This window comes from Phalacrocorax carbo, chromosome 18 (genome assembly GCF_963921805.1).
Source record: "Phalacrocorax carbo chromosome 18, bPhaCar2.1, whole genome shotgun sequence".
NCBI lineage: Eukaryota > Metazoa > Chordata > Aves > Suliformes > Phalacrocoracidae > Phalacrocorax > Phalacrocorax carbo.
In genome coordinates this window covers 11,668,701-11,694,100 of record NC_087530.1, presented here as the reverse complement: position 1 = coordinate 11,694,100, position 25,400 = coordinate 11,668,701, and the positions used below count along the sequence as shown (strand labels likewise).

At 52.3% G+C, this 25,400-nt stretch overlaps 1 protein-coding gene across 9 annotated transcripts in view; it reads right to left on the bottom strand.

Moving 5' to 3' along the window:
- The window catches only part of RGS3 (regulator of G protein signaling 3), an 82,866-nt gene that overhangs the window by 52,744 nt on the left and 4,722 nt on the right, over positions 1-25,400 (bottom strand). For 3 of the 9 annotated variants that reach the window (XM_064469087.1, XM_064469088.1, XM_064469090.1), the window contains 13 exons: positions 19,317-19,367; positions 18,440-18,498; positions 17,663-17,757; positions 16,704-16,772; positions 15,842-15,902; positions 13,781-13,871; positions 13,026-13,093; positions 8,700-8,805; positions 7,874-7,979; positions 7,251-7,590; positions 6,762-6,801; positions 2,124-2,314; positions 121-204 (listed from right to left, as the gene is read on the bottom strand). In XM_064469087.1, the coding sequence (XP_064325157.1) occupies positions 121-204; positions 2,124-2,314; positions 6,762-6,801; positions 7,251-7,590; positions 7,874-7,979; positions 8,700-8,805; positions 13,026-13,093; positions 13,781-13,871; positions 15,842-15,902; positions 16,704-16,772; positions 17,663-17,757; positions 18,440-18,498; positions 19,317-19,367 (1,361 nt within the window). Of the gene's footprint in view, positions 1-120; positions 205-2,123; positions 2,315-6,761; positions 6,802-7,250; positions 7,591-7,873; positions 7,980-8,699; positions 8,806-9,219; positions 9,308-11,156; positions 11,333-13,025; positions 13,094-13,780; positions 13,872-15,841; positions 15,903-16,703; positions 16,773-17,662; positions 17,758-18,439; positions 18,499-19,316; positions 19,368-25,400 lie in introns of those variants that run through there. The other 6 variants (XM_064469089.1, XM_064469091.1, XM_064469092.1 and 3 more) reach the window with 5 other exon arrangements.

Sequence of the window (25,400 nt, the reverse complement as noted above, 5' to 3'; positions counted from 1 at the left end):
TTTTCCAAATATCATATTAATATAAGTACCGCACAATAAAACATTTCCCTTCTCAATCTACTATATGAGACTGCAGAAGAGCATGTTTAGAAAGCTCAGACAGCATGGAAAGAGTCTTACCTGTATAGTCCTGCTTCTGCTTTCGTGAAGAAGCAGCTCCTCTGACAGAAGCAGAGTCCGGGCTGGGTTGCAAAGATCTAGGGGCTATGTTTGAAAGGAGAAAGGAAAAAAAAAAAAAAAAAAAAAAAAAAGAAGAAGAAAAGAAAAAGGAAGAAACAGTCAAACCTTCCACTGGAACCGTGGTTTGCCAGAAAAACTTTCCACCCACCAAACCCACTTTGTCTTCACTTCAAGCTGTAACTCATTCAGGGAGATGCCACCCCACACTGCACTCAAAAGGACAGAAAGTCTGCAGTCCAACTACATGATAAAAAGAAAGCCTTACACTTAACACCTACGTCAGACCCATCTATAAAAAGACAATCATCCGCTCGCCTATTTGTACGTTAACTGCTCTGCACAGTGCGGGCTTGGTTATGGGTGCTTTTTAGCAGGAAACACAACCACAATGGTAGCACAGTAGGTTCTCACGTCCCTCAGACAAGAATATTTGCTACATGATTTTATGGATTATTCTTACAATAAATTAAAGCGACTTTAAGAAGGTTGCCCCTTCTCATGCCACACAGCAGACTCAGCCCCACAGTCAGCACCTCCTCTGTCTAACGCTGGAGAACAGGACAGGTTCAGTTGTCCTGACGGCAGAACAAGCCCTGCAAAACCAGCCCAGGACGATCCTCCTGAGCAGCACGGCCAGCGGGCGTGAGGATACCTACACGGGGGCCTCGGAGTAGGAGACAGTGCGAAACACAAAAAAACAGCTCCTGAAGTGGCAGAAACGCCCCAGACTCAATCTAAGCCACAAGTTTTGGAAATAAAGAGTCAGAAATGCCACTTGTGTTCCTACAAAAAGGCAAACTGTGCGCGCAGCCAGGGCTGGTGAATGCACTGGTGCTAACGTGAACAGCCACCCAGGTGCCCTCAGGGAGGATGGAGGTGAGCATAAGCCTGCCCCCCGCACCAGCCCAGCCACACACTTGCCCCCAGGCACTCTGCTGGCTCAGGCCAGAGCGACAGACGGCAGGGATTGTGGATTTGAGACCAAAGGAAATCACCAGTCTGAGCTGATATGACTGTCATTGCTGCTAGCAGGGGAGGAGGGCTCCCACAGCCTCAGAAATGAAGGTATTCCACAGTAATGTACTTAAATATACAGGACCGGATTATGTTTTCTGGGGTTCTAGCCATATGAAGGACAAAATGGAAGACAGAGGTAGTTAGAGGTACTGCCACCAAATCCAAGGCTAAATTTTAAGACAATCATTTATAGAACTGGGGAGTGAGAACATCCTCTATCAAACCATTACTGCTCTGGATCCTTGTCCCTGATTGTCCACCCAATCCAGGTGCAGGACCTTGCACTTGGCCTTGAGAACCTCAACTGGCACAGGTTGCCCAGAGAGGTAGCGGAGGCCCATCCCTGGAAATATTCAAGGCCAGGTTGGACGGGGCTCTGAGCAACCTGATCTAGTTGCAGATGTCCCTGCTCACTGCAGGGGGGTTGGACTAGATGGCCTCTAAAGGTCCCCTCCAACCCAAGCCATTCTATGCTTCTATGCTCCTATTTTAGTGCTGGCCACCAGCTAAACTAAAAAACCTTTGTTTGCACACTATACTTAACAGCACAAAGAACATATGGGAAGAAACCATATTGATCTTCAATTATGTGAAGCTGGTTGCTGAAGCCCAGAAGCTGGGATACCTTCTCTTGACTCAAGCAAGCAGATTTGAAAGCTGAAAAGGGAAAAAAATCCAACAGAGAATCTCTTGGGCAGGGCACAATTCCCTTTGAGAAAGTACCCAGCACTGCGCTGAGTACAGCCAGCTCCAGGAGAGAGCCGAGGACGGCAGGAACCATGCATTTACAGTATATACTGCTGGGAGATACATCCACCTTGCATGACAGCCTGGACCCAACCTACAGCAGCAACCTCTGATACAACCTGCTGTGCCGGGCACTGACTGCATTAGATCTTTAGCACCTCGCTTCCAGCTGTGCTTACCTGCACAAAGACAGGGAACACCAGCACTTTGGGAGCCAGCGTCACGTACGTGCCGTAGCTGGAGTGCGGGATGTGTGGCCTCACTATGGTACAGTTCTGGTAGTTTCCATAGCTCTTCATTGTCTGCACAGTCTTCATCAGCCTCGATTTTCTCCCAGACCCCATGTGCAATTTCCCTTTACATGCATTTCCTGGACCGACAGAGGAAGCAGAAAGAAACACAGAATCAGAGGAGAGCTCCTGCAGAGCTGCTGCACGCTGCTGGCTGCGCTCCTGCTCTTGCAGGCTGGAGGAGGGCATCTGAAGCCTAAGGGGAATAGCTGGAGCTGAGAGCTGCAGGGACATTCATCACTCTGCTACCAAAGTTTCCCAGGGATTCATGAAATAACAGTACTGCCTTGATTTTTCCTAATGTAAAATGGGATGGTCCCTTGACATTTCTGCTCAGTCAGGAGCTACTCGCTGGACCAAGGACTGAAGCGGATCGCAGCAGCAGCACATCTATGTGGGTACAAACAAAAACCCGAGGAAGTCACAGCAAGCTGTGTTCGGGTGTATGCTGCCTTCTGCACAATTTATGAATGCGGTACTTTGGAGGAAGATATGTGGAACTATTATGTGGAACTCCCTATGCAGTACTGAAAGTACAAAATAAGAAATACAGTACAACCCTGAACATGACTTCAAATGGTCATTCTTGAATCACAGGAGCATCAAGGAGGTTCCCACCGTCGGGGAATATCTGCCTGCACCACTGAACCCTTCCCTTTCCAAGGAGGGGAAATCCATCTGCGACTGACTCAGGGTGGGAGGAAAAAAAGTCAAAAACATTGGAAATTTAAACCTTGGGACATTTTTATCCACACAAGTCCTGCCTGCTCTGGATTCTGGGCATCAGAGTAGCAAAGTGCAGGAATTTCATGTCATGGGGTGCTGGGTGGTGGGTTAATAACAGTTTTTAGAAGATACTAGGTTTGGATGTGTCAGAGAAAGGGACAGAACTGATAAACACATTCATGCACATGGGATCAATCCATGCCTTTCCAAATCACTCCCAGGGATGTGACGGTTACTCAGACATGTGGCTGTATTTACAAAGGATTACTTCATTTCCATGAGGATGGCACACCATCCACTGTTTCTCAGTATTATATTTCAGTGCTGGAAAAAGACCAAGCAGCATGCTTTTTCAGTTGTTTCTTCATTGCAGAAAGCCATTCTCCTCATTCAGGGGAGGGATTACACAGAAGCTTTCCTTTGCAGCCTCCCACCTCAGCTGGTCAAGCAGAGCTATGACTTTTCCCAACAAGCCAACACCAGCTACCATGGTGACTCCACACCTGCCAGTCTGCATCACTAGAGGCTAGGGGACATTAGGTGGTATGTCAAACCAGCCCCAGAATCTCTAATATAATTTATAATCTTGCGATTAAAAGCATTGTTGATCATTATCAACAGTGATCCTGCTAGCTGCTGCATGGGTGAGTCCTTCCTTCCCTTAGTGCTGGGCAATTGCTGCTATATAGGATTTCTAAGGCCGCTCCTCCCAGACCAGAGGAATGCCTCTGAATGCATCCAGCAAGCTCCCACCAGCGTTTTGTCTTGCGAGCACAGGCACGGATGTGGGGTGCTCTGAGGATGCTCTGCCTAGACAGAAACTACCATTTTCTCAGCAGCAGCACAATGACTGCCGGGAGCCGGTGCCTGCATGCACAACTAGCCATGAGCGACTGGATGGTTTGCCGGGTGATCTGTTAGAGACGGCAGCGCGAAGGATGGCTTTATGCATCCTCCTCCCCACACCCATCACATGAAGCCAGGATGAGACCAACACAAAGGACCAGAACCGGGAAGGAGCTGCCGTGCTGCTGCCCGCTGGGCCGCTCTGCTCTCAGGTGTGCTGGGACAGCAAGACAGCTGAGCAGGGAGCCGTTGTGAAGTATTTCCCATTAATAACATTAATGCATTAGACCCAAGGGCCTCAGCGTTCTCTGGTAACCCCAGCATACAGTTTTGGCCATCCCTGAGGTCCCCAGCTGCACAGTGCACATCTCCCCTGCCGTACATGAACTCCCAACACAGCAGCAGCACCTACCATGCTGGGGACAGAAGGTGGGACAGGTTCATGTTCCCCAAGAGCACTTAACCCCAGACCACGTCCCACTGAGCACCAGCAACCTGCACTCTGTCCTAAAACTTGCAACTCCAAGATGAACTGAATATGTCTCTAACCAAAACTTCATGCCTTCTTCAAAAGAAGCCCCACTGAAAATTTGAAGTATTTTCTCCCTCCCCCCTGAAGCTGATGAATGAAACCAGCTCGGGTCCAGCAGGCAGAACAATCTGCATGGATTTTGATATATCCAGGGGAGAAAACAGAGCATTAGCCCAGGACTCTCCCCTACAGCAATACCTCAGGAACATGTATGAGCAAACCCTCCTGCAGCCCCCTGCTAGAGGGGTGTCCCAGCACAGACCCCCCAGCTTCCCTCCCTCCAGCCACCTGGCCCCAGGTGTTTCTGCTCCCACCACAGCAGCTTTCTGCACAGTGGCTTCTGCCTTTGCACTGTAATGGATACCCATAACCTTCCCGAGCAGAAATCAGCCAAAACACTTCTGAACGTGGCTCAGAGCAGATAAAGTCTTGTCCAAAGCAAATATACAAACCTACCCAACATTACATATTCCATTAAGTATTAGGAAATAGCACATTTACTTTCAGATAAACGCCAGCAGAGCCAGACCGTGCTCTGTTGGCAGTCCAGACCTGCTGTTTACTGCTTGCTTTAACAGCCTGCCTCTGCATGGGGCTGGCCCTTGTGACCCAAAACATTGTTTCCACCTCTAAGTGCAATAATCCTGACATTTTCTCTTTTCCCTTTTTCATGGTTGCACTGCCAGATAAAATCAAAACATGAGAGGCAGCTCAACACAGGACAGATACAATCTGTCTGCACTCTTCATGACCTGCTTTTCCTCTTATCCCTAAATCACCTCATTTTATCAGAGGAATTCATCACCTGCACAAGTCCTGTTTTCTGCACACTGGCACAGAAACGCATCCAGCCTGCCCAAAGTGTCAGGTCCTGCCACTGAGTGTCTGGTGGCCATCTCCGCACCGTCGTGCTTAATCGCTGTGCAGGTTAACTAGTGCGTCCTTCCCTCTGAAGACTTAACATTTAAATAAACTGAAAACAATCACGAAGAATTGTTATCAGGTGAAGCCTGAGTCTTTCAAATTCCACCCTGCTGTAAGAACAAGCCCCCGTGGTCCAGCTCATCTTTTCACAGGATCCGCAAACAGCAGGAAAGAGTTGCAATTACCCGTGGTGCAAAACACCCCATGCAGTTGAGCTGCAGAAGATTCTTCTGCCGCAGAGCTCCAGGGCTGGGAGCATCCAAGGCACAGGGGCCTCAGACCCACGCCACTCCCTCCTGCTCCCCACCATGGCTTTGCCAGCCCCACACTGCCTTCTATGGACACTGCCCCACCTTTACAGGCAGCACAAAACCTTCTAGCTAGAAATTGTACTGATAGCTGTGCCCATGCCAGGGAGAGACTGCTGAGACAAAGGCATTCCTGCAAGACCACGCCTAGGAGGTCAGCTCTGCTATGGACACACAGCTCATCCTAAGGGCATCCTAACAGAGCAGGGTGCAAGCGTGGCCTCCCAAAGCTCCTGAACCAATGAACTGGCAAGAGGTGGCTCTGCATGGAGCTGGGCGTGCTGCAAACCGCAGTTGCAAGTTCAACAGCACCCAGCACCTTAGGGAGTATCTCTAGGCCAAACTGGTTTTGGGTTGGTTTTGTCCCCAGTTTCCCACTGGAAATGACAGTCACCCAATGAAATCTAGTTCAGGGAGACCTTCTGTTAGCCTCTGCTCCCTGCCTTGCAGCTCAGGATTCATGCTGTGCCCTGCCACACACCTCACCCCACTCTTCCTGCAGGCCCATCCATACCCAGCTCACCACGAAGACCAAGCATACCTGTTGCAGAAAATGAAATATGCTTCAAAGGGTTTTTGAGGAAAGCTGGTCTAGAGGCTGCCAGAGGCCTTGTAACAGCTCAGGAAATGAGTGCTTCCCAAACCTGGCACTTCAACCTGCACTAACGCCTGTACAAGTCTGAGTCATGGCCATTCTCACTCCCTTGGTAATAAAATGAAACTCAAAGCAGAGGCCACAGTATTAGAGCACCCCCAGCAAGGCATCGTGCACGAGAAGCTAAACATATCACAGAGAGGCCAAAGACTCATCTGAGGAACGGACACAACAACAATGCTTAGCACTTTCACGCTTTATGCTTTCATCATGACCCTGATGGAAAGTCCCTGCCACCAGCCTCCCTTCTACAGCCACTCTGTGAGCTCCCACAGAGACCTTCTTCCCACTTTGAGGCTTATGCAGTGACATTAGCAGTTGCATCCTCCTCTGGGCTTGAAGGTAGGGTTCTTGCTTTTATGTTTGTAGGAAGCAGGAAGATTATACTACCCAAAAGCCCCAGGCTTCTGCCACTGTCCTCAAAACATGAGGGACTCCATTGCAGGGCTGAGGGCAAGGATTCAATAGTGCCAGAAAGCCCATGTTTACCTCTGCTGGGTGCTCTGAGCAGCGTTTTCAGCCCATCAGCAACTTACCCACAGTAGCGTTGTTCTCTTGGTAGACGGGCCTCAGCAGCTGTAAGACACAACCCAGAAAGGACAGGCTTGAGAGAGACTTTACAACCACCAACTGCAAATTTCAGCATGCCAAACCAGCAAAGCCAAAGCTTTCACTCCAGAGGTGAAAATCATTTTTGCCCTATTGCCAGCAGAAGATGAGAGCAATGGCTTGCACTGTGGTCTACGCAGTGGAAACACTACCCATACCCTTACCGCTTGAGTGAGCCCTGGGAGGAGGCAGCAGGTCATTTATGCCAGCTCTACAGTCCTAGTGGTAAATGTCTGAGAAAAATAGTGAAAGTTCCACCAAGAGACACAGGACTGGCTTGTAAAAATGGAATATGATCTAGCAAATATTTAGAGATGATACTTGATGAGGCTGAAGCACAGGCAAGAGAGGACCCAGAAAGCCCAGCCAACAGCCACGTGCAGTAATTTGAGCATGGGGCTGGGAAGCAGCCCTACCTGGCTCCCTGGATTCAGAGGTGCTAAGATGATGTAGTTCTGGTCTGCAGTGGAGGGGACCCGGGACAGGGGTGGCATGGTGTTCTGGCTCCGCTTGCCGATCTCCGTGTACCTCTCCCAGCTGTTCAGCACCAGCCCATCACTCCCATCATACAGTATGTGGCAGCTCCGGCGCTGCTCAGGCCGCGGAGGCATGGTGCTGTTCTTTTCCCGCTTGTTGGGTGGTGACTGGAGGTCGTAGGCAGATTTGCAGGATGATCTGCGGATCATGCCTTCCTGTCCTGACTTGACCTGTGGGACGAGCCTCCAGACCAGTAGTATGATCTCGGTGGGACAGTTCCTGAAGGAGATGGCATGGGGCAAGTCAGAGGTGGAGCAACAGGGAATGAGGCACCCCGATCATTCAGACTGCCATGAGCCCTGCAGTCCTCCTTTCCCCTAATGCCTCTGCCCCTGTCCTGCCCTCCCCAGCCCCTGCATCCTTTCTTCTTCTACCCCAGAGTCCTGCATCCCTCAAAGCCTTCCCTTTCCAGAATGCACTCAAAGCTCCTGCTACCCTGCCCTGGGCTCCCTCAAACCTTCGCTCCCAGAGCCCTGCACTGGTGCTTTGGGTGAATACTCACCGGATTTCGTGTGCCAGCTCTACACATTTCCAGTGCTCCACAGGCTGCTCGTTCAGCTGCAGCACTGTGTCGAGCTGCTGCAGACCTGCCTTTTCTGCTGGGCCACCTAAGGAGAGAAGAGATAAATGACAGTCACCTGCTGGACAGAAAGCTGAGAGTATGAGGGGGAGGAGAAGCCCTGGGGCTAGGAGACACCCAAGTAACTTCACAGCTTGCATCATTCACTCCTCCAAACCCAATCTCTTTCGTCTAACACCCACACCTGAAAACGAAGCAGGGGTCAGCTAGCCTGGAGCTTCATCTTCCAACATGCACGTACACACACACAGAGCGCCTGGAACAAAGTCATAAATGTTCTCTCAGAGCTATTGCATGAAGTTCCCGTGTTTCCTGGTGTGCAGTGGGGAGCACCAGGGTACAACAGATACACCAAGTCCGCCCCGCAGACCCACACCAAGAAGATCTACTCAGGCAACTGAGGGTCCCCACGATCCTGCTCCCCTCTGTGCCCATCTGACACACCCACGCACCCCTGGATGCTTTCCGTAGGTCTCCCAACCAGATGGACAGTTCTCAGATTGGAGAAGGAAGGGAACAAAAATCTCTCGAGTTACCACAACACACTGACAAAATAGTGACACAGCACTAACCCAGTGGCTTCAGACCTCACTAGAGGCAACAGAGAATTCATTAAGTGAAGTTTCTTGGAGGTAACCAGAGTCCTGCAGACTTAGAAGCTTCTGAATCACAACATGCTCTGGGAAGCAAAACAGGAGCAGAGTCATTCATTCAAACTAAGAGGGATAAAAATGATTTGATCTCTTACCGGAGTCCACCGCCTGCACACGGACTGGGGAGTCGCAGCAGATTGTGAAGCCAAACCCATCGCTTCCTCGAGGGATCGTAATCTGAAGAGAGACACCGGAGTCACCCTGTTAAGTGGGAAAGCAGCTGCTGTGTGATCAGCGAGCATCCCCCCTTTCACCCACACACCGCCCCACAGCCTTTGGAATTACAAGCACAAAGCACATGGCGTTTTTAGAAGGGGTCACAGAGCCCAAAGGAACCGTGACAGTGAATGCTGTCACTCTGTGAACCCCATGGACAACAGGTCTCTCTCCTGCTGCAGTGAAAGGGTGCTAAAAAGCAATGCAAAATCAAGCTGAGGATCAACAGAGAGGAACGCCGCAAAATGAGTGTTTATTGAGCATACGCAGGTCTCCCCTTACGACTCCTGCAAGTGTAAGGAAAGGTCTGATAAGCCATTAGAAAGGAAAACCTGGCTGTCTGGCTCTGACACTGGTTTCTAACATGGTTTCTCTAAGCAAGTCTCTTAAACATTTCACCTCCAGTTGGGTAATACAGGAACAGCAGCACTCTGCTCCGGAGGACGCTGGGAGGGTCAGCGCGCTCCGGTCTGCAAGGCGGCTGTGCTGGAGCAGGCTCTGCGTGCATCACCACATTAGCTGGGGTGAGTATGTTATCTCTCGCTGAGTTTGGAGAGGATGGATGCTGTGTTGATTTAGGCTCATTTCTCCTCCTGATTCAAGAAGCATTGAGCTTATTAATAAAGAGATATTTCTTTTTTTGATGTTGGCTTCCAGCAGCAGCTCAGCATGACTGTTTCTGTAAATACTTGATTATCCCCCCAAGACATTCATCAATATCTTTGTTTTACTAATAGAGAAAAGAAAAAATCCAACATCTGACCTGTACTATTTTGAGAACAGTCAGAAAGAAGATGAGGAATTCAGCAGAAGCTGCCAAGGAGGGGAACTATTCCTCACTCCTTTACCATAGGAGGGCAAACACGCAGAGCTTTCACTTCTCTGCACCTTGTCCCCACTCAATTGCTCAGCATAAAATCAGGCTCCAAAAGAGAAACTTTTTGATCCAAAAGGCAGGATCAAAAAGTAGGTCCAGTCCCACTACACTGAGTATTTTTCTCTCTGAAGTTTGTTGGACCCTCAAACAGGAGAGGAGGCTGCCTGTGGCTCTGCACCTTTGAACCAATCTCACATCTCAAATACAAAGCACAGGGGATCTGCATCCTGCAGAAATGTTACCACCAGCACCTCAGGACCCAGCCCAGCATCTCTCCCACCATGGAGACTCCATGACCACTTTCCAGCCCAAAGCTTCCCCCATGCCAAGAAGACTCCCACTCCTGAGCTGACTGACTCTTGTCCACTGCCAATGGAGACACCTTCCCTGTGCCACTAAACAGCAGCTTCTCACTGCTGATGGTTCACTTTCCTCAGCTCCCACCACCATGGCCATTACAGGGAGCTGAACGTCCATTTTTGCCCTTGTGCACAGAACTAAGAAATATGAACATCCGACACAAGCTGGAAAGGTGGGTGGCAGGGTGGAGAGAGACCCCAGCACCACAGAGTCTTGCTGTACCCATAACTTTGTCAAAAAACACAGGAGGAATTGTCAAAATAGAGAATTGAGGAGGTCTAAGACACCAATCACAGTCAGTTGTCATTAATACAAAGCAGGGCGTCATTCCTGCATAAGCCGGTCACTATAGCCCTGATAAGAAGTGAGCATTTTTAGTTAAGCTGGTTCTTTGTGCAATTCCCAATATACACTGTCCCCCACTGCAGCTTTAGCATGACATGAAAGATTAGCACAGGAGTGTGGAGAAAGCTGACCACGAGCTGGGAGCCCCAGCCCATTGTGTTCGAAAGTGCAGGACACTGGGACCTGCACAAGCGAAACCAGCACCCGGCATCGCACACCGAGCAGCTCCAAGGGAACTTGCGCTGGCTTTCACAGAGCACAGCAATCGGCTTCTCATAAAGCAGGTCGCCGTTGGTTGTAATCAGCTTCACGCAACACCTGATTCCCAAATACATTCACATTAAAACAATTTTTAAAAGAGATAGTAGCGGCCTGGCAGAGGCTCAGCTGCCTGCTGTGCCTGCCTCTCCTCTAATGAGTGGTAAATTGAGACACGACCTCACAGCTTAGCGCTTCCATCGGCAGCACGCTACCCTCAGGTTACACAGTAAATGCTCTCCCTCTCTCCCCATTTACACACTGCAGCAACGGGCAGAGGTCAGCCAGAGACACCTATGTGAAGGTGCTTGCCTTAGATTCCCAATATTATAATTTGAAAATTTTAGCAATAGCAAATCAACGGCCTAGAAACAGCACACACACAGCCCAGAAATGGCAAAAAACCCCACAGACACTCATAAACTTAACAAAGACTTGCAGCAACGCGCACACACATGCTGGCACACAGATTTTTTTTTCCACAGGAGATACAGACCTGTCTGTATCTCCGCTCCGAGCACACCTTGCAGAGTCCATTGAAGCGGTTCATGGCTAGAAACCCTAAACTCGCCGTTAGCCCATGAAAATCCAGTCCCCCAAAGCAGCCGTAATCCCGATCTCCTTGTATCACACAAGTGTGGAACAAACCACAGTCAAACTGGCATGACCGCCCATGGGAACCCAGTTCCAGAGAAGAATGGCAGGAAGCCACCTTTCACCTCCCCAGCCCCTGTCTGTGCTGTATGCCGCTTTACGATAAGCCAGAGGGCTTCCTGAAAACCCTAACTGACAAGGAAGAGAGAGAGTTTTATATTAAAATTCCTGTCAACTATTTAGTATTCCCTAGTCCCTGCTCTGTTGATGTGGCTTTTGTTCCCGCGGCATTCTTCAGCCGCACGGAGCACTTTGTTATTGCAATGTTCTCACAAACACATCGAGGATGTTAAAGAGGGGTTTCACAGGCACTGGCTGTGCGAGCTTCACTTCATTAACAAGACAGCTTGCACTCGTTACACTCGTAAAGAGAGATTTTTTAGAACAAAAATTTAAAAGAGAAAAAGCAGAGTTTGTTTTTGAAAGCACAGACCCAGAGGCTTCGCACACCCCCATGCTTTTGCTGTCAGAGTCACGGAGCGGGAAGCGGAGGGGTCAACTGAATTGCACCCGTGGTGTAATTTTAGAATTAAAGACAAAGAGAAACTCTTAACCCAGCCAGCAGCAGGGCACAAAGCAGGACTTGGCCAGTCTGTACCGTGCAGCCCTGACTGCCAGTGCTGTGGCACAAATCTTTGGAGATGGAGCTGCAACAGAGAAGAAAGCACCTTCCATACTCCTACACAGGGATGGAAAAGAGAGGGAAGGCTCAAGGAAACCTAAACCCTGGGCTCCCTTGCTCGGCAGCTGGGGTGGCAGGGCCAGGGGAGGCTAGGGAGGGGGCACGAGGAGCCCCAGTGCTCCCAGGGGGTCTGGCAGCACGGCAGCTGTCGGAGGCGCTGCCGGGGGCTGTCCCGGGCGCAGTGTCCCAGCCTGCCGCACCGCCAGGCTGGAGCTGGAAGGAGGATTGATCTTCCTTCCCAGCCACCATCTTTCAAGTCAGTGGCGACTGCCGGAGAGGAAGGGAGGAGAGGGGCGCTGGCTTTGTTTGTCTTGCTCAATCCTACGCTTTAAAACAAATAACTGAAAATGCAGCTGAGGGAAGCAGCAAAGCGGAATTCGGCACAGATAAATCACGGGGCCGGCTAAGCCCAATTTCCGACGCAGGCTATGTGTTTGTGTTCCCATTTCCCATCCTTGCCTTTCCTATAAATCACTGAGGCTCCACTATGGGCCTTTCCCTTCCCAGAGCAAATGGCCGTGAAAGGAGGAGGGGAGCAGACGCACCCATCCACGGAGACACGGAGACGGCCAGGGACTGATGCCGTGTGGCAGGCAGCCGGCCAGCCCTGTCCCGATCACTCCCACTCCCCATCGCTCCCAGTCAATGGCTGGTGCTTTGTCTCTGTGGCAATACACTGGAAGAACAGGAGGTCCCCATATGGCAATAGGGAGCGAGTGTGGGGTTACTACCCACATCACTCACCTCCACCAATTGGTGCTCAATCTATTTATAGACTAATTTTTTATATATATATATATATATATATATATTTATAGGGACTAATTCCCTATATTTATAGGGACTAATTCCCTATAAAAGCCATGGTGTCAACAGGGAGACTGACACAGCTCCCACCTCAGTATCACCCTTGCTAATACTCTGTCCCTTGGCTTATTTGAAAACCCCTCCATATAGGATCCACTGCCAGCCAGCTCCTGACCCCAATGTCTTCGCACCCCTGGAGGGTCATAGCCCTGGCATACCCACCTTCAGCTGCTTCATGGTTGCAGCATCCTGGCTTTCCTGCGCTGCACTGTGACTTCCTGGCATCAGCTCTTAAAAAAAAAAAAAAAAAAAAAAGGGAAAGGCCATATCAGCCTGGCAGCACACGTCTCCTGACAATCCCTCTCCCCCTACACCGCGTCTACACACTACATAGAAGATCTTTACATGTCATGGTCACATCTCTTCCAGGCTGGTGCAGTGCTGCATGGCAGCAGCTGTGGGGTTGCTGCATATCTGGGACAGGCACTGCTCTCTCACCTGTTCTGTGCCAATGCGTCCTCCTCCACACACCCTGGCAGCACAGCAAGGAGACGAAGGCAGAAGCAGCTCCCCACCATCCTGCACAGACCCCAGGAGCCAGAGTCCAGCCATGTGATCAGCCCCAAGTCTGAGAGGCAGGAATCAGCATAGTGAAAGGCCCAGGAAGAGGGAGAGATGTGGCTGCAAAGTTGGGGTCCCCATAGAGAGCCCCAGGCAGCCCCAGGTAAGCAGGAGTGAGGGCTGAAAGGGAAAGCTCAGTGCCTGTGCAGAGCCTGCTGAACCAGCCAAGATTTCCCCAACATCAGTCTTTTGGGATCCTGGTACCCACTAGGCACCACAGGGCTGAGAAGTGCTCATGGAGGCACAGGTGCCATGGGGCTGGGGCTGCTCCATGCCAGCACAAGGACGGACACCAGGTTGATTCCTCTTCCAAACCTTGCCAACACTCCCCAGGACATCCCAGTGGGGAGACACACCTCTGCTCTGCTTCAGCCGCCGCATGGCCACCTTCAGGTGCTTGGTCCTGCCCAGCTCCTCACCAAGGAGATAGTACCAGCCGCTGATCTCCTGGGTGGGAGGAAAGAAGCTGTCAATGCAGGGGCAGATACTCACCCCATTTAACTCAGTCTGGTTGCCCATAGCCCCAGAGGGGTCCCATTGCAGGAGCTGCCCCAGGCCAGTACACAGGGGCTGGCCAGACATGCTCACACACAGAGGCTCAGCCTGGACTCCTTCTCTTAAGATACAGCAACAGCTAAAATTCTACCCCCCCTGCAAGGAGGGACCAAGCATCACTGAAGTAACAAGCTTCTAGGTTTTTACAGGGAGACAAGGTACAGAAAAACAACCAGTCTCCAGTAAAACTGTCCATATCATGTCTGCAGCCGCTGGCAGTCTCTCAGGCAGCACACAGCTCCCGCCTTAGCACCAGAGGAGGATGCCTAAACCAACCCTCAGCAGTGCTGTGTGCTTCTCAGTGGGGCTTCCTTTGCCCCTGTCCTATACCCATGCAGCCAGGGAAGGAAAGAGGGCAGAGCTGACTTTGGCAATCCCTCTCCTCCAGGGCACTGCCGCCGTCTCTGATTGCTGCCCAGGCAGCCAGCAGGAGGCGGAGGGACCAACCACCCTGGACCCAGCCCAGGCATCGGCTGGGGTTGCAGGAACCACGGTCCCAGTGGCCAGAGGAAGGATCCCATTTTAAAATGAGTGTTTTAAATCCACAGTGAGGAAACTAAGGAGACGGGGAGATACCCAGCAGCATCATGCAGCACCCAGGAGAGAGGGCCAACTCCTCTCAGCCCCAGCTGATGTCCCAGGTGGACCACACGCCCCCAGCATCCTCCTCCCGTCCCTGCCAGAGTAGGGTGCTGGGCGTGGATGCTATACACATGAACCCTCCATCCTCTCTGCACACAATGACACCCTGTGAAACTCACTACCAAAATCTGACAAGAAGGGGATGTCTTTGGGGAGGCCAAATATGACCAGAGCAGAGGCTCTTCCTGGGGAGAGCTGCAGTGTAGAGCTGCTCTGCCTAATTATCTTCACTGTTATAAAAAAGCTGCACCTCACTCATTAAAATTCCAGAGAAGACCATGATCAAGCTACCTCTTACCCTCTTCTCAGGTCATTGCCACAAACAGCTCCTTTTTAACCTCTTGCTAGGGTGTAAATTTCAACCTCAGGTGATGTATTAACACCTTCACGAGCCCTCTCCAGCTTGCCAAGGTACTCTGATGTGCCAACACCAGACCAGGGCTGTCCAGGGATGAAACCCCTAACTACTGGCGGCTGGGATGAAACATTTCCACGTTTTAGTGGGTCGGCAGGAGTCATATACAGCAGTAGCTTTGCAGGCTTTTTTAGGAAGGCAAACCCAGCTGATGTGAAAGCTGTATTACCGAGCAGCAGCCAGGCTGGGGCAGCAGTACTGTGACCAAATCTGCAACATGGATTCTGGCACAGAGACAGCCTGGCAGCACCACTGCCTCCAGGAACAGCCTGAGACCTCTGCATTTGCCCTCTCCCCACCACCACCTCAGCTGGTGAAGCCCTGGCTGCTGAGCACCAGGAATCAGGCAGACTCCTCAGAGGAGGAGTGTCCCCCCACCACCGCACCCACTCAGCCACCACCCAGCAGTGACACATGCCAGCAGGCTGAGCGAGGTTGGCCCCGTCTCCTGTCCCCCAGGCAGCCCTGCTGTGAGCAGAGCAGGCAGCACTCGCTGGGGCCACCTCTCTGCACCTCAGTTGCTGCTCTTCTCTTTGTGTCCCTGCAGAAGGGAGTGACACCCCCTGTCCTAGGATCCCTCCTCTAACAGCCTCCCCACCCCTGCCTCCAGCAGTCACACCAACACCAGGCTCAGAGTGGCCATCCATACCGAGAATGGGGCCAGGGAACTCCCTGGGCACCTTCAGAGCCTCTTTATCCCACAGTGGGAGAAGCCTGCTGCTGCCCCAAGGGTGCGATACATCCACCCACCCACCTGAGAAAGCCAGGCCCTAGTCCCACACGCTGTGATCCCACATGGAGGTACCTTGTCCAGGAACAGGAGGGACTTGACGCCGAAGCTCATGCAGCCGATCAGTTCGCTCTGCCTGCAGGAGAGCCGGAGACCATCAGCACACACCTGTTGAAAACTGCCCTGGGACCAGCTCCCCACATGCACCCCTTTGCAGGGACCCCGCAAACATCCCTACCAATGCCAGCACCTGGGCAGTGCCCAGGACATGCCTCCTGCTCCATGCTTTGAGCAAGCATGGTGTAACCGTACAGCTCAGCTGCAGCAGAGGCAAGGAGGAGCTGGGCTGAAGCATCCTGGTCACTTCCAGCCTACCTGACGCTGGCAGGAGCTTGGCCAAGGAGGCAGATGCCGCTTGCCTGAGCAGGCAGCACAGCCTGTGAGGTCCCAGACCCCTTGCTGCTGGGCTTTCCTCCTCACTGCATTGCCCCCAGAGGTAGGGAAGGTCCCCAGTCCAGAGCCACGCTCCAGCCCCACTTGACTTTAGCCAGCAGTGCAGGCGTGAGTGGCTGCAGGAGTTTTAAACGCTGGTCCAGGTGATGGCTACCAAGCAGCAGCAATGCCGACAGAGAGCAGCAAGGGCAGGATTTCCTCTCCACCAGCCTGCACACAGCGTGGTGCTCAGCAGCACAGGCTGCCCATGAGAACGACCCCGGCCGGGGCACCCTACCAGCAGGTCCCAGTCCCAGCCCCGCTGCTCAGCTCCTCCTGCCTCACCGGCCCGCAGCCTTCATGCAGGGCAGCCTTACATCAGGGCCAGCCCTCAAGGCCCAGGGCACTGGAGGAGCTCGTGCAGGGTAGCCAGAGCACACGGCAGGTTAGCTGCCATGCCAGCCCCATTTGATAGAGATTGTGTGGCAAGCTGGCAGCCACTTACCTGGAATTTCTCTCTCGGTTCCAGACTGTGACCAGGAGACGTTTCTGCTCATCCTCCTCTTGCACTGGGCTGTAACAAGCAGAGGGGACAGTGACAGCCTGTGAGCACTGATCTTCCCCAGGAGCACTTGGCAAGGGCTGCCCTCACAGCCAGAGACCCCTCACCCTCCTCAGAGCCAGACCTCCTCCTCCATTCTTTGCACAGAGCATTGCAGCGTCACCCCAGGTAGTAACCTCCTCAAACAAGCCACTGTTGCACTAATTCACATTCCTGACAGGCAACTGCAAAAGGATGTGACCTCTCCTGAGCAGGCACTAGGGACACCGCTCAGGTGGTTTAAGGGGAAAAGTAATCTTGCAGAAAGACACGCATCCAACAACAAAGGGTAAATGCAAGGAACAAGCCACAATTCATGCTCTGAAACAACCATCCTCATCAAAAGCTGCGTGCGGGCAGAGGTCTGACACAGACTGGTTAGCTAGCAATGACAAGCTCTACTGGAAGACAACAAGCCATACAGCTCCTTTCCCATGCAGAGACATGCCGTAGCCATAGGAAATCCTTTTACCTTCCTCATTGATACTTCCTCGCTCGCCATACTATTGCAGGGGCAAGGTCTAGGAAATAGAGTGTGCTTGCCCAACTCCTGCCCAACCGTGCGGGAGCACGGCTGCCATCCTGTGTGCCAACAGCTTTAAGAGCCTCTGCAGAGCTCTGCCCAAAAGTTCAAGGCATTTCAGCTATAAAAAACAGCAGAATAATGTCTGTCACTCCTCATCTCAGCAGCAGACCTGCTCATGCATGATGCGTGTTTATTATAGATCATAATGTAAAAGGAAACACAGGGTCTTGGCTTTGAGAGGGTACCCTGGGACAGCAGCCACGTGGGTCCCCCGCTGCTCAGTGTGAACAAGGCACTGACAAATGGGTCAGAGCTACCTCTACCCTGTCATACTCACAAAAGAAAGTGCTCATGGAAGACAGGATTTTTGCTGTCTGGCACAGTCTTCGTCTTTTGCCTGCATTTCCAGTCAGCATCTGGCACAATCGACATCTTCATAGAGGAAAACAAGCAGTGTGTTAGGACTCTCAAAGCAAGCACTGGCACACAGCTGCCAGCTCTGCCACTGTAGTTGCAGGAGACCAGCACAGCCACTTTCATGGATGGCTAAGCCTCAAAGATCCAGCTGAGCCTGTGGTGGTTTAGATCACTTTACCCTATGTGTGTCAAGTGATTGCATTACAAAACTCCTCAGAGCAGGGGAGGGAAGGAAAAGAGCAGAAGAATCATGGACAGATGTACACAAAGGTTGCTGGCTGGTCTCTGACTTGCAGCCCCCTTGTAGGGGAGATACTTCCTGCGCTGTGCACACCACAGTGGGAGCAGCCTGCCAAGGTGACCTCCAGGAGAGCCCAGGGCCACACTGTGCTAGCCAAACACTTACACCCACCGGTCCTTGGGCACCCAGTGGGATGCTCTTGCAACAAATGGTTGACACAGCCCTTAGCAGGGTCCTGTCCTCTGCTTTTCTGGCTCCATGCAGACACCATGCCAACAAAACCCTCCAGCACTGGGCAAGAGACCAGCCACCTCCCTGCATGCTGCAGATGCTCGGCCAGAGCAGGACAGAGGAGGACAGGGAAGGGACAGGCAGCCCAGGACATGCTTGGAGGAGCCAACCACAAAATCCCAACAAAGCACAAAATTCCCCAAGCAAAGCCCCAGGAGAACCTACCTTCACATAGGAGTCGCATGCCTGGTACTCCTTTCCCATCAGACCTTTTGCTTCCATGACTGGAAAGGAAATGAAATGATCATGCCCCAGAGCAGCAGGGAAGGCATCTTCCTATGCCGTAGCGCTCTGCTCTGTGCAGTGCTCCCTCCTTCTGGGGCCAAACCCACCTCCTACCCCAACAGGACCCTGTGCACACCTCCCAGAAGCCTGGTCTCACTGGGCACCCACAAAGAGGTGAAGGGTTTTACTGTATTTTTTTTCTTTAATATACCCATGCTGTAAATACAAGCATCTGTGGGTGAGGTCGGCAGCAGATGCAGTTCAGGGTCTGGATGGCAAATTGCATTTCATTTGCCTGACTTCACACAGCTCTGGGCTTCCTGCCCCAGAGCCAAATGTATCATCAAGTTAAATATGAATGGCCACATCCTGATGGCAGCCCTGCTGGCAGGGACTCAGCATTGCGCTGCTGCCGCCGACAGTTGGGAACCTTGCACTTCCCAGCTGTTGTGGCTGGAGGCAATAGATGCGCAGCAGAGTCTGGGTAGCCCAGAACGGGCTGTCGGAACGAGGCTAAGCTCCCTCCTAACAAGCCCGGCAAGGCAGTAGTGACAAACATGGTCAGCCAGACAGAAACCCCAGCGCACAAGGGGAAAGGGGTTCTGCAAGACCCTCTGGTGCTTCACAAAGCAGTTTGCAAGGTTCCTCCAGGACAGGCTGCACCAGGAGCTTCCTCCTCCATCCAGGTCTGCTTTGGGTTTGAAGACATTGGGGTGGAGAATGAAAAAGTAAGGCAAATCATCCCACATCACCTGGCCTCCTCCTGCCCACACCATGGCTCTGGGGCCCTCACCATGTGTCCCCGGGAGATACTCACTGTGCAGCACCAGGATCCGGCCCTGCACCTCGACGGACAGCTTCAGCTGGCCTAGAGGAAAGGAGAGGAGAGACAGTGAAGGAGGCAGGGCTCGCCCACCACCCCTGGCACTCAGCAGCACAGGGGTCCTGCGGCTCTGAGGCTTGCACGGGGCCAAACCCATCCTGCTTCCCCACCCCTGTGCACAGGGGCATTGCTCAGGGAGCCAAGGGGAAAGAGGTGAGAGGAAACATCTTCTGCTACCAAGAAAGTCTTACAGCTCCAGATGCAAAAACACTCTGGGAAAACCTGAATACTTTTTTCTCAGCACACAGTGAACTGATGGCAGGAGGCACGAGCCCATGGCAGAGGGGAAAGATGAAACCGTGGCTGTGGGATGAATTAGCCCTTGTTTAGAGGGATGCAGCATGCTCAAATCCTGCCCCCAGCCCAGATTCAACTTCCCCTTTGCCTCTCCCCTGAGCCTCTGTGCAGGCAAGGGGCTGTCACCCCTGCAGAAGGTGACAGTGGGCCAAGCTGCAGATGGCCTGGACGAATGCCAAGGATAACCGATGCCTTTGGTGGCAGGAACATGCCGGCACAGGGTCAGCCAAGGCTGGCTCCACTGGGGGAGCCTGGGCCGTGGCACTGACCTGCTTCCATTCACCCATCCATTGCTGTGGGACCCTGCTTCATGCACGCCTCCTCCCTGCTTGCCTCATCTCTCCAGAGCGGTTTTGGGGAAATGGGAAAGGCTTAAAAACCCCTTCACTGACTGTCATGTCCAGCAACAGTTTTTTGCTGCCAGCACTATCGAGCAGAGAAGATGCAGGGACAAGGACTAATGCAGCACTGCTCGCAGCACAAACCCAGCCCCCAGCAATCAAAGCACGGCAAGAGTACCCACATTGCAGCCTTCTGCATTTCCTGGGGATCCCAGACAGTATGGGCTGGTGAGCAGACAGGTAATCACCTAAAACCAGGAGTCAATACTTGCTTTAATCTACAATTAAACAAGAATGGTTTCAGTCATGTGTTTTGACACAGGTGGCCAACGAGGCCAGAGGCAGCCAATCCCCAGGGAAGAGCAATGCTCCACCATCCTGCAACCCCTCTACCACAGAGCCCCGGGGGGCTCAGACCAAGCAGGACCCCTGGCTCCCAGTGACGCAGCACCTCCGGGGAAGTGCCTGGTTCCCTGTACAACAGGACCGAGAGCTTTTGATTGAGGAGGTGGTGGTAGGGGAGAGCCTTGAGAAGCCACATGAAAGAAACATGACTTCAGAGCTGGTCTGGGTGGAGATTTCCCCTGCTCCCAATGCACTGCCTTACCCACAGCCAGGAAGCAGGACCTGCCCGCCTGGGGTGCCCAGCTCCCCACTGCCAGGCCTTCCAAGCCATGCAGGGGACCAGCAGCACATCGCCATCATGAGCAGAGCGAGGAGCATGGTCAAGAGATCAAAGGCAGGGTGGTTCCAACAGTCATTAACAGGCCGAAAGAGCAGATCTTAATAAGAGCACACGGGCATCCACTTGTGCCCCTCAACAGGGCAGAGAACAAAATAGAAGAGAAAGAGAGCTCAGAGTGCCAAGATCTGGTGCCTGGAGCAAATGACAGGATCTTTCTTGGAGCAGGAGATTGATCTGACTTGTTAAAGGAGGACCAGAATCTAACCCACTCCACAGGCAGCCCTTAAGGAGGAGGCTTCTCCCCACATGGACTGGCACAGCACAGTAGCAAGAGCTCACCATGGGACCCAGCAGTCCCTCATGGGTGCTGCAGAGCCCGCCTCTACAAGACAGCAGCCCAGCATGCAACATTTCTACCCATCAGTGCCTTTTAAGCTACTGTGCTGGTTTTGGCTGGAACAGAGTTATTTTTCTCCATAGTAGCTTGTACGGGGCTGTGTTTTGGATTTGTGCTGGAAACAGCATTGATAACCCAGGGATGTTTTCATTCCTGCTGAGCAGGGCTTGCACAGAGCCAAGGGCTTTTCTGCTCCTCACCCCACCCCACCAGCAATTGGGCTGGGGGGGCACAAGGGCTTGGGAGGGGACACGGCTGGGACAGTGACCCCAACTGACCCAAGGGATGTCCAACACCACATGGCGTCAGGCTCAGCGTAGAGAGATTGGGGAAGGAGGAGGAAGGAGGGACACTCAGGCTGATGGCGTTTGCCTGCCCCAGTCACCATTATGCATGATGGAGCCCTGCTTTCCTGGGGAACACCTGCCTGCTGGTGGGAAGGAGAGAATGAATTCCTTGTTTTGCTTTGCTTGCGCGCACAGCTTTTGCTTTACCCATTAAACTGTCTTTATCTCAGCCCATGAGTTTTCTCACTTTTTCCCTTCCAATTGTCTCTCCCATCCCACCAGGGGGGAGGGAGTGAGTGAGTGGCTGCGAGGGGCTGAGCTGCTGGCTGGGGTTAAACCACAACAGCTGCCTAAGGAGAGAGAGGAAGGGAGGAGTCGGAGCAGAGGGAGGAGGTGGGAGGGATGGAGCCAGGGAAGTGTCAGATCAGGGTTCCACAGGGACCACACCAGAGTAACTCAGCTCAGCCTGAGCATCCTGCTGGGGAATTGTTCTCAGTGTGGACTGCGCAGGCAGATCCAACCTCTGGGCTCATGAGCACTAGTTAACTCAAGCTATTATGGCTTGTGGAGCCCAGGTACAAAGGCTGGGGGCGCTCAGGTGGGCCACTGAATCCAGAAACCCCTCTTCAGAGGTGCAAGGACAAGATGGGTGGATTATTTCCAAAGAAAAAGCAAAATGGAAGGAGCATCCCAAACACACCTTTGGCTGGTGACAGGCAAAGTCACCACCTGAAAACACAGTGTCCACAACTGCAGAAGAATACACTGCTCACAGCCCACTCCGCGCATAGGTGGGGGCCCTTCAGCAGAGCTGAGAATAAAATCCAGCTCTTACACAGCTTCAAATCCAACCTGGAGTTCCCACTGCCTTTTGAAATGCCTGTGCCAGATCCCTGAGCTCCCACCTCTTACCTAGAGCTGCAACCTGTGATTTTCAGCACTGCCTGGACCTGTCTGCCAGCAACCGATTCCCAGCATTGAAAACCCAGGCAGTCACAGACACTGCGCAGGAGGCCAGCACCTGGGAGAGCCGCACGTGTAAAACCCTGCCGAGCAAGGGCACGGGTCCCAGGGTGGCAGCCCTGCTCTGCCAGCTTACTTACAGTCATACGCTCACCTTCCCATGCACTAGTGACTCTGCATCAGCCCTAAAACCTATCCACAGTACTCAGACCAGCATGAAGACTGGCATTTGCAAGGGTCTAGTTGAAGCGCTACTGGGGGCTGCCAGCCCCCGTCTCACTGGCTCCTCTCAGGCATGGAGACTCCGCCCTGCTGAACACCTTCCCACAGGGGCTCCCCAGGAGCTGCCACCTGCCAGCCTGGATAGGATGTGCGGATTTTAGGGGTGATGCAGGGTCTGAAATCTGTAATTATTCTGGACCAACCCAAAACTGAACATTTCCCAATGCCCCCAGAGAATCAAAAGATTGAAAGCATCATTAGCACGATCATTTATTCCAAAGTAAGATACCTGATCTTCACTTGTCTTCCAGCTTACAAAACACAACAAACAAAATAAACTTGTAAACAATTTACAGACATCTAAACATCTTTCAAATTAAAAACCAACATTTCATTTTGCAAAAGACGCACCCAAGGGCTTAGGTTTCCTGGGGTGGGGATAACTTATCAGCTTGTTTAACCTGAAACAATTCAGAAAATTCATATCTCATTTTTCACTCCAAAAACATTGACATAAAATTTTCAAACCTCTCTCCAGCTCACACGTGTGTCCATGTGTCCATCTGCATGTGTGAAAACAGCACATGTGTGTGCACATGTGAAAATGCATGTCTTTATGTGCATGTATACACGTGCAAGTGAGAGCAAGGTAAGAAACTAAAGCAAGAGCCAGGTGGGGTAAATCAGGACAGTTCTGTTGAAGCTGATACTGATTTATAACAGTGAGAATATTGTCCCCAAGTTTCATCATGCCAGCCTAGCCTTTTGGACTAGGACTTTAAGCCTTCTGCGACCTCCAGACCTCTGATGCTGTGGGAACCCTCTTGCCATTCCACTATTAGCATGTAACAACCGTTACAACAAAAAAGCAAAATGCCGCCGTCTAACCAAGCATGACGAGGAGTCAGCCCAGCAATGAAAGAGCCCTGGGGACCTGGGGAGGAGAAGGGAAGCTTTTGTGCTGGGTAATGCGGGGGGAGGAAGCTCCACACCCAGCCCTGGCCTGGGGATGGCTGGGACCACTCAGTTCCCGGGGCAGCACAAGGGGACAAGGCTTCTGCACAGCAAGGGATTGGGTCAGACAGGACTGCAGCCTCACGCATCGTGTGCACTACTGCAGCTTCTGGTGCCCAGACAGCGCCCACAGCCCCTGCCTCAGGCTACACCAGCACCAACGAGAGGAGAGGAAGCCAGGGAGAAAACGGGTAGTTCTGCCTTTTTCAGAAGTACCACAGATTGCCCCCTAGTAGAAAGGATTTGGAAGTATCCTTCCCATGAGGAACAGATGGCATTTCTCTCTCAATGCATTTGCTCCCACGCATCTCCAAGGCATACAAAGGGGACAAATCGCATACCCCAACCCACCCCAGCCAGCCTGTCTGGCCCCAAAGGGGTCCCAGCCTGCTATGCTGGGGAAGCACTCATTGGCTTTGCAGCAATTCCAGTGCTTGTATGGGGCCAGATCAGAGAGGCAAGCTGCTGTCAGCAGAGACAATCCAGCCTGAGCTGGTGGAAGGGATTTTCTGTTGTTGGGCAGACCAGCTCAGTGGCAGCAGTCACATTTTCTTGGATGCACGGAGCAGTAACCTTCCTCCAGACCTGGGTAGGCAGAAACACAACCCCTGTGAAGGCAAGCTCTTGGGCTGCATTGCCACCTTGCTCCAAGATCAGAGGGTCAGAAAAACATTATGCCCCGGGTTTATCTCTTTTGATACATCCCTAACATGAACTAAGGGAAACAGCTTCAGCAGAGAGGCCCTGACACAGCTTGTCCAGGTGACCTGTGTTCAATAAAGGTTAATATAAATGAAAGTAAGTGCAGAGAAAGGCCAGAGGGAGACAAAAGAGCAGACAGCTCATCTCACAACAGGACCCACATGCAGCTCCTGGGTGTGCACCCCATCACAGAGAGCAGGGCTCAGCTGGGCTTGCAGGGCTGCAGCGGCAAGGGCGCCCAGGCCCCGTCCATCTGGACCCCCCAGGGCCAGAAGAGGCAACTCAAGCTGATGAACAAAGCTGGCACAAGGTGAACAGGGTGGAAACAGGTATGAACAAGCACAAGAAGGTAATCAAACAGGTTCCCACCCATGAGAGAAATTTGCCAGGCTAAAGGAGACATGAATGTTGGCCTTCGGGAGCAGACCTAGCAGGCAGGAAAATCTGTTCCTTATGGATGATCCTCGCCAAACGGAAAATCTGGGTTTCTGCTCCTTAAATGCTTTTCTGTTTTATTGTAGGAAAAACACATGTTTTGCCCTGCCTGGGACAGCCAACAGCCATCGATGCACACACCAGAGGGGATTCTTACCAGAGGAAAGCAGCATCACATAACTGCCTGGGCGGGAGGTCCCCATGGGCACAAGGCAGAGCACCCTGAGATCACCATCTACAGCCTCGGGCCCTGGCACCAGGCCTTTTGAAGACCCTCTCCTTGGTCACCCATGTGGAGAGGGTAGTGCTGGCCCTATCCTGCCACTGCTGTCCTGCTCAGAGCACACAACGCCATGTCTTGCCAGTGATGGTCAGCCCATGAAGGGAACTGCGGCTGCGGAGGTGATGCTTGGCCTGGACATGGTTACAGAGCCAAGAGGCACCACAAAACTCACATTATTTGGCATGCATAAGTCCTACAGACCAAGACAGGAGGATTTCAGCTCTCAGGGTGTCCTCAGCAGTTTGACACTTACAAGCCGAAAGGAGCAAGGATCAGCATCCCTGGCTGCCCAGGGAAGGGACACCCTGCTCTACTCATGTAACCCTCTCTGCTTCCCTGCAGCCTCTTTAACAGCACGTTCCATGATTGCCTGCCCTGGTCGCTAAAGCAAA